This window comes from Rhinoraja longicauda, chromosome 2, assembly GCF_053455715.1.
Source record: "Rhinoraja longicauda isolate Sanriku21f chromosome 2, sRhiLon1.1, whole genome shotgun sequence".
Taxonomy (NCBI): Eukaryota; Metazoa; Chordata; class Chondrichthyes; order Rajiformes; family Arhynchobatidae; genus Rhinoraja; species Rhinoraja longicauda.
Genome location: NC_135954.1, coordinates 115,516,829 through 115,525,294, shown reverse-complemented (window position 1 = coordinate 115,525,294; position 8,466 = coordinate 115,516,829). Strand labels below are relative to the sequence as shown.

Sequence of the window (8,466 nt, the reverse complement as noted above, 5' to 3'; positions counted from 1 at the left end):
TCTCCTCTGTACCCTCTCCATTTTGTCGACATCCTTCCTATAATTTGGCGACCAGAACTGCACACCATACTCCAGATTTGGCCTCACCAATGCCCTGTACAATTTCAACATTACATCCCAACTTCTATACTCGATGCTCTGATTTATAAAGGCAAGCATACCAAACGCCTTCTTCACCACCCTATCCACATAAGATTCCACCTTCAGGGAACAATGCACAGTTATTCCCAGATCCCTCTGTTCCACTGCATTCCTCAATTCCCTACCATTTACCCTGTACGTCCTATTTTGATTTGTCCTACCAAAATGCAGCACCTCACACTTATCAGCATTAAACTCCATCTGCCATCTTTCAGCCCACCCTTCCAAAAGGCCCAAGTCTCTCTGTAGACTTTGAAAATCTACCTCACTATCAACTACTCCACCTATCTTAGTATCATCTGCATATTTACTAATCCAATTTGCCACACCATCATCCAGATCATTAATGTAAATGACAAACAACAGTGGACCCAACACAGATCCTTGGGGCACTCCACTAGACACTGGCCTCCAACCTGACATACAATTGTCAACCGTTACCCTCTGGTATCTCCCATTCAGCCATTGTTGAATCCATCTTGCAACCTCACTATTAATACCCAACGATTTAACCTTCTTAATCAACCTTCCATGTGGAACCTTGTCAAATGCCTTACTGAAGTCCATATAGACAACATCCACAGCCTTGCCCTTATCAATTTCCCTGGTAACCTCTTCAAAAAATTCAAGAAGATTAGTCAAACATGACCTTCCAGGCACAAATCCATGTTGACTGTTTCTAATCAGGCCTTGATTATCCAAATAATTATATATATTGTCCCTAAGTATCTTTTCCATTAATTTTCCCACCACAGACGTCAAACTAATAGGTCTATAATTGCTAGGTTTACTTTTAGAACCTTTTTTAAACAAAGGCACAACATGCGCAATGCGCCAATCTTCCGGCACCATCCCTGTTTCTAATGACGTTTGAAATATTTCCGTCATAGCCCCTGCTATTTCTGCACTAACTTCCCTCAATGTCCTAGGGAATATCCTATCAGGACCTGGAGACTTATCCACTTTTATATTCTTCAAATGTGTCCGTACCTCCTCTTCTTTAAGCCTCCTAATTTCCATCACTACTCTACTTGTTTCGCTAACCTCACATAATTCAATATCCTTCTCCTCGGTAAATACCGAAGAAAAGAAATTGTTTAATATCTCCCCCATTTCTTCCGGCTCAGCACATAGCTGTCCACTCTGACTCTCTAATGGACCAATTTTATCCCTCACTATCCTTTTGCTATTGACATATCTGTAGAACCCCTTGGGGTTTACTTTTACATTACTTGCCAAAGCAGCCTCATATCTTTTTTTCGCTTTTCTAATTTCCTTTTTAAGATTCCTTTTACATTCTTTATATTCCTCAAGAACCTCATTTACTCCCTGCCGCTTATATTTATTGTATATCTCCCTCTTTTTCTGAACCAAGTGTCCAATTTCCCTGGAAAACCATGGCTCTTTCAAATTATTATTCTTTCCTTTCCACCGAACAGGGACATAAAGACTATGTACTCTCAAAATTTCACCTTTAAATATCCTCCATTTCTCTATTATATCCTTTTCATGAAACAACAATTTCCATTTCACTCCTTTTAAATCCTTTCTCATCTCCTCAAAATTAGCCTTTCTCCAATCCAAAATCTCAACCCTTGGTCCAGATTTGACCTTCTCCATAATGATATTGAAACTAATGGCATTATGATCACTAGACCCAAAGTGCTCCTCAACACATACCTCCGTCACCTGACCCATCTCATTTCCTAACCAGGAGGTCCAACACTGCCCCTTCTCTGGTAGGCACCTCTACGTATTGCTGCAAAAAACTATCCTGCACACATTTTACAAACTCCAAACCATCCAGCCCTTTAACAGAATGTGATTCCCAGTCTATATACGGAAAATTGAAATCACCCACAATCACCACTCTGTGCTTACTACTAATATCTGCTATCTCCTTACATATTTGCTCTTCCAATTCTCGTTCCCTATTTGGCGGTCTATAATACACCCCTATAAGTGTTGCTAAACCTTTCTCATTTCTGAGTTCCACCCAAACAGCCTCCTTAATCGAGCCTTCTAGTCTGTCCTGCCAAAGCACTGCTGTGATATCCTCCCTGACAAGCAATGCAACACCCCCACCTCTTGCCCCTCCGATTCTATCACATCTGAAACAATGAAATCCTGGAATATTTAATTGCCAATCGCAACCCTCCTGCAACCATGTTTCACTGATCGCCACAACATCATACTTCCAGATGTCAATCCAGGCTCTAAGCTCATCCACCTTTCTTACAATGCTCCTAGCATTAAAATATACACATTTAAGGGACCCATCATTTCTTATTCTCAGTTTATTTCATTTCCCTTCTTTCTCTCCTACATATTGGGTCTGAGTGTTTCCCTTTTCTGCCTCCTGCCTCACACACTGCCTATTAGCTATCTGTGTTTGAGTCCCTCCCCCCAACCGTACTAGTTTAAAGTCTCCGCAGTTATTTTAGCAAATCTCCCCGCCAGGATATTGGTTCCCCTCGGGTTCAGATGCAACCCGTCCTTTTTGTACAGGTCATACTTCCCCCAGAAGAGGTCCCAATGATCCAGAAACTTGAAACCCTGCTCCCTGCACCAGTTCCTCAGCCACGTATTTATCCTCCACCTCACTCCATTCCTATTCTCACTATCGCGTGGCACAGGCAGTAAGCCTGAGATTATTACTTTGGAAGTCCTTTTTTTTAACTCTCTTCCTAGCATAGTGGATGAACCTGTTGGGATCAGCGACCACTGTTCTATTCGGTTTGAGATAATCATGGATTATGGAGACGGGGAGAGCGGGGCCATGAGTTAAAATGCAAACTTGGGGCAAAGTCAACTTTAAGGGTATGAGACAGGAACTCGGTCACGTTGATTGGAGTAGGTTGCTTGTGGAAAACGAATGTCAGCAAAATGGAATGTTTTTAGAAGTGCTGACAAGAATTCAGCATGTTCCTGTTGGAGTGAAGGGCAAGGCAGGCAAACACAAGGGAGCCTGGATGCCGAGGGAAATCGAGTCTTTGGTCAAGAGTACGGAGGAGGCATGCAGCTGGGATCAAGTGTATCCCCGGAGGAGTTTTCGGTACTAAGGAGTAAGCTAAAAAACTGAAATCAGAAGGGCAAAAAGGGGCCGGGAGATGTGCCTGGCAGATAGCATTAGGGGCAATCACAAGAGGTTTTATAAGCACGTAAAGGGGGAAAGGAGTAACCAGAGAGAGAATGGGACCCCTCAGGAATCAAAGTGGTCACCTCTGTGTGGAGCCACAGGAGATGGGCAAGGTCCTCAACGAGTATTTCTCTGTTTTTGCTGTGGAGAAAAACAGGAGGACGGGGGATCTTGAGGTCGTCACTAGAAGTAGTCTTGGAAGAAAAATAAGAAGTACTGAAGGTACTATCATGTATGAAGGTAGACAAATCTCCAGGGCCTGATCAGATATATCCGAGGACGTTGTGTGAAATTGCGGGAGCCCTGGTTGAAATTTACGAGTCGTCTTTAAATACAGGGGAGGTGCTGGAAGACTGGAGGGTGGCAAATGTTATACCTCTTTTCAAGAAGGGCTGCAGGGGAAATGCTGGGAACTTTGGGCCGGTGAGCTTCACGTCTGTATCATATCATATCATATCATATATATACAGCCGGAAACAGGCCTTTTCGGCCCTCCATGTCCGTGCCGCCCAGTGATCCCCGTACATTAACACTATCCTACACCCACTAGGGACAATTTTTACATTTACCCAGCCAATTAACCTACATACCTGTACGTCTGTAGTTGGTAAGTTCCTGGGGAGTATTCTGAGGGATAGGTTTACAGCCATTTGGACGGTCAAGGGCTGATCAGGGATAGTCAGCATGGTTTTGTACGTGAGAGGTCGAGTCTCGCAAACCTGACTGAGTTTTTTTTGAGGGTGTGACCAAAAAGGCAGAGCTGTAGATGTTGTGTACATGGATTTTAGTGAAGAATTCGACAAGGTTCTGCTCTGGAAGGTTAGATCGCATGGGACTCAGAGGGAGCTTAGAATTAACCTACAATTTGAAAGGGAGACGGTGAAATCTGATGTCGGTATCACAGCTGAGCAAAGGGAACCACTGAGGCATGAAAGAAGAGCTGGCAAAGATTGACTGGAAAGGGGCTTTAGTAGGAATGACGGTAGAGCAGGAATGGCAGGAATTTCTGTGGATAATTCGGAAGGTGCAGGTTCATTTCATTCCAAAGAGGAAGAAAGATTCCAGGGGGATAATAAGACGACCATGGCTGACAGGGGAGGTCAAGGGGAGTTGAAAACATCCCTGGGATGTTTTTAAAGAACAACAAAATGTAACTAAAAGGACAATACGGAGAAACACGATGAAGTGTTAAATCCAAGAAAAAGGCGGTGGAAGCAGCAAACCGGTGAACTGGGAGAAATTTAGAATTCAACAGAGGACAAAGGGGTTAAATAAGAGGGGGGGGGAAAGTAGAATAGGTTGCAGGGAATATAAAGACTGACTGTAAACACTTCTTTAGATATGTAAAAAGGAAAAGATTAGTGAAGACAAATGTAGGTCCCTTACAATCATAGACAGGTGAATTTATAATGGCAAACAAGGAAATGGCAGACCAGTTAAACAAGTGCTTTCGTTCTGTTTTCACTAAGGAGGACACCACCTCCAGCCGCCCAACGTCCACTCTGCTTCTTGTTCACTTTTCATATCTCCCGTAAAAAATCTTGCTGTCCTCTTTTATATTATTGGCTAGCTTACATTCGTATTTGGAAACATAGAAAAATAGGTGCAGGAGGAGGCTATTCGGCCCTTCGAGGCAGCACCGCCATTCAATATGATCATGGCTGATCATCCCAAATCAGTACCCCGTTCTTGCTTTGTCCCCATATCCCTTGATTCCTTTAACCCTAAGAGCTAAATCGAACCCTCTCTTGAAAACATCCAGTGAATTGACCTCCACTGCCTTCTGTGGCAGGGAATTCCACAGATTCACAACTCTCAGGGTGAAGAAGTTTTTCCTCATCTCAATCCTAAATGGCCTACCCCTTATTCTTAAACTGTGGCCCCTGGTTCTGGACTCCCCCAACATCGGGAAGATTTTTCCTGCATCTAGCCTGTCCAATCTTTTAAGAATTTTATATGTTTCTATAAGATCCCATCTCATCCATCTAAATTCCAGTGAATATAAGCCCTGTCAACCCATTCTTTCATCACATGTTATTCCCGCCATCCCGGGAATTAACCTGGTGAACCTACACTGCACACCCTCAATAGCAATAATGTCCTTCCTCAAACTAGGAGACCAAAATTGCACACAATACTCCAGGTGTGGTCTCGCCAGGGCCCTGTACAACTGCAGAAGGACCTCCTTGCTCCTATACTCAAATCCTCTCGCTATGAAGGCCAACATGGCATTAGCTTTCTTCACTGCCGGCTGTACCTGCATGCTTACTTTCAGAGACTGATATACAAGGACACCCAGGTCTATTTTGCACCTCCCCCTTTCCTAATCTGACACCATTCAGATAATAATCAGCCTTCTTGTTCTTGCCACCAAAGTGGATAGCCTCACAGTTATCCATATTATGCTGCATCTGCCATGCATCTGCCCACTCACTCAACCTATCCAAGTCACCCTGCAGCCTCATTGCTTCCTCGTCGCAGCTCACACTGCCACCCAGCTTTGTGTCCTTAACAAAGGCTTTTTGAAAGTCCAGATATACCACATCCACTGGCTCTCCCTTATCCATTCTACTTGTTACATCCTCAAAATAATCCAGAAGATTAGTCAAGCATGATTTCCCCTTCATAAATCCTTGCTGAACATTAGAAAATGATCACCAATGCATCCACTTCCTTGAGTACTCTGGGATGTAGACCATCAGGCCCTACGGATTTATCTGCCTTCAGTCCCAACAGTTTACCCAATACAATTTCCTGACTGATGTGGATTCCCTTCAGTTCCTCCCTCCCACTAGATCCTCGGTCCCCTGGTATTTCTGGGAGATTGTTTATAACGGGGAATCAAGAAGCACGGTGGGTGGGAGGGTGGTGTTCTCACTCACAGAGTGTTGCTGTTCCCGTTGTTCTCCAGCGAGTCCCCGATGCGGATCTCGGCGCCGCGCAGCCCCCGGCTCTGGCACCGGCTCCCGGGGGCGGTGATGTTGAGCACGAAGACGCGGTAGTGCTCGGTCAGATCCACCCTCCACCAGGGGCGGCACTGCCGCCGGGTTCGGCTACAGGACCCGCCCCTGGTGTTCGTGTCCATGTTCCCATCGATGGCGTTGTCGGCGTCTCCGTTCCGCCGGCAGGTGGTGGACTGAGTGGCCCGGACACTGGCGGTCAGGCTCTCTGCAGCACAAACCTCCATCAGACCACAGAGCGCCTCATAGGCTGAGTCCCGCCCGTCCATACTCCCCGCCCTCATGCCCCCTCCCCCTCCCCCCCCACTCCCCACCCGTCCCCCGTCCCCACTGCCCCCCCCCACTCCCCACCCGTCCTCGTCCCCACTACCCCCCCACTCCCCACCCGTCCCCCGTCCACCCCCCACTCTCCACCCGACCGACCCCTGTCCCCACCCCCCACCCCCCCACTCCCCACCCGTCCCCCCCCCACTCCCCCCCCCCACTCCCCACCCGTCCCCCGCCCCCCCCACCCCCCTCCCCACCGACCCCCCCTGTACCCACTCCCCCCCGGTCTCCCCTGTCCCCGTCCACTCTCCCCTCGTCCCCTCCGGTCCCCACTCCCCCGTCCCCTCTTACCCACTCCCCCCCCCCACTCCCCACCCACACCCCCGTCCCCACCCCCACTTGAAAGAGAACCCGAGGGGCAACTTTGTAACACGGAGTGTGGTGGGTGTGACACGGGGTGTGGTGGGTGTGTAGGGAGTGTGGTGGGTGTGTAGGGAGTGTGGTGGGTGTGTAGGGAGTGTGGTGGGTGTGCAAGGAGGGTGGTGGGTGTGTAAGGAGTGTGGTGGGTGTGTAAGGAGTGTGGTGGGTGTGTAAGGAGTGTGGTGGGTGTACAGGGATGGTGGTGGGTGTGTAGGGAGCTGCCAGAGGAGGTACCTGAGGAAGGTACAATCACAACATTTAAAAGACATTTGGACAGGATAGGAAACAGACATCTACGGGACAAACGTGGGCAGGTGGGACAAGCTTGGATGGGGCATCGCGTGGACGAGTTGGGCCGAAGGGCCTGTTTCCACGCTGTGTGCCTCTATAACTCTATCATGTTTGCACAGACAGGAAGAACGCTTGTTGTCATTCATGTAGACATTCTATAAAATCGTTGTCCTCTCCCTCACAAACCCATCTTGTGAAGTTCTCCGATCTACCGTCAGTTCATGCCGCACATTTTGGTGACGTCCGCGGCCCAGAATCAGGATCCCCCCTCCCCCCCCCCCCCCCCCCCCCCCCCCACATGAACCATTCACAATTCCACTCGGAGACAGACTGATACACTGGCGCAGGCAGCGAGACACACAGACACAGACACTGACAAGCAGACGGACAGACAACAGGCAGAGACACAGAGGGACACAGACACAGAGGGACACACACAGACAGAGAGAGACACAGAGAGAGACGCAGAGAGAGGAACACAGACAGAGAGAGGAACACAGACAGAGAGAGGAACACAGACAGAGAGAGAGAGAGAGACACAGACAGAGAGAGGAACACAGACAGAGAGAGACACAGACAGAGAGAGAGAGACACAGACACAGAGAGACACAGACAGAGAGAGGCACAGACACAGAGAGAGAGACACAGACAGAGAGAGACACAGACAGAGAGAGAGAGACACAGACACAGAGAGACACAGACAGAGAGAGACACAGACACAGAGAGAGAGACACAGACAGAGAGAGACACAGACACAGAGAGAGAGACACAGACAGAGAGAGACACAGACACAGAGAGAGAGACACAGACAGAGAGAGACACAGACAGAGAGAGGCACAGACAGAGAGAGACAGAGAGACACACAGACCAGCCCCCCCCCCCCCCCTCAACCCAAACCCCGTCCCTTTCTCTCTCGGACCCAGCAGGACTTACCCTGTGGCTTTGTTAGGTGCAGTATCCCACAGAGAGAAGCGAGCAACAACAGGTGACGCGGCTTCATCCTGCGGGGCCCAAACACACCGGGTTGATTCACGTCGAGGACAGGTGTGACCGAGCGCCCAGCCATTGAAGGGGAACGCGGGAAGGTGTAATTCCACCCATCTACTCTGTGCGAGTTCACGGGTAAAGCCAGCGCCCCCGCCTTTTCCCCGCAGCTTTCCATGATTCTCCTTTGAATTGAGGCAGCCCAGTGGCGCAGCGGGTAGAGCTACTGCCCCAGAGACCCGGGTTCGACCCTGAGCTCGGCTG

At 48.5% G+C, this 8,466-nt stretch overlaps 1 protein-coding gene across 1 annotated transcript; it reads right to left on the bottom strand.

Annotated features, from left to right (window-relative positions):
- Positions 1–6,157: 6,157 nt before the first annotated feature.
- LOC144608515 (fucolectin-like) lies at positions 6,158–8,218 on the bottom strand. Its single transcript, XM_078426385.1, has 2 exons — positions 8,152–8,218; positions 6,158–6,448 (listed from the first exon to the last, which is right to left on the bottom strand). Exons 1-2 carry the CDS (start codon positions 8,216–8,218, stop codon positions 6,159–6,161), a joined length of 357 nt encoding a protein of 118 aa, XP_078282511.1. The 3' UTR covers position 6,158.
- Positions 8,219–8,466: the final 248 nt, after the last annotated feature.

What these genes read in the sequence shown, in the direction of transcription:
- LOC144608515 (XM_078426385.1), bottom strand. Translation starts at nt 8,218, where the DNA reads ATGAAGCCGCGTCACCTGTTGTTGCTCGCTTCTCTCTGTGGGATACTG. An exon ending in GCACCTAACAAAGCCACAGG is followed by an intron (nt 6,449 to 8,151) that starts GTAAGTCCTGCT and finishes TTTGTGCTGCAG; the next exon opens with AGAGCCTGACCGCCAGTGTC.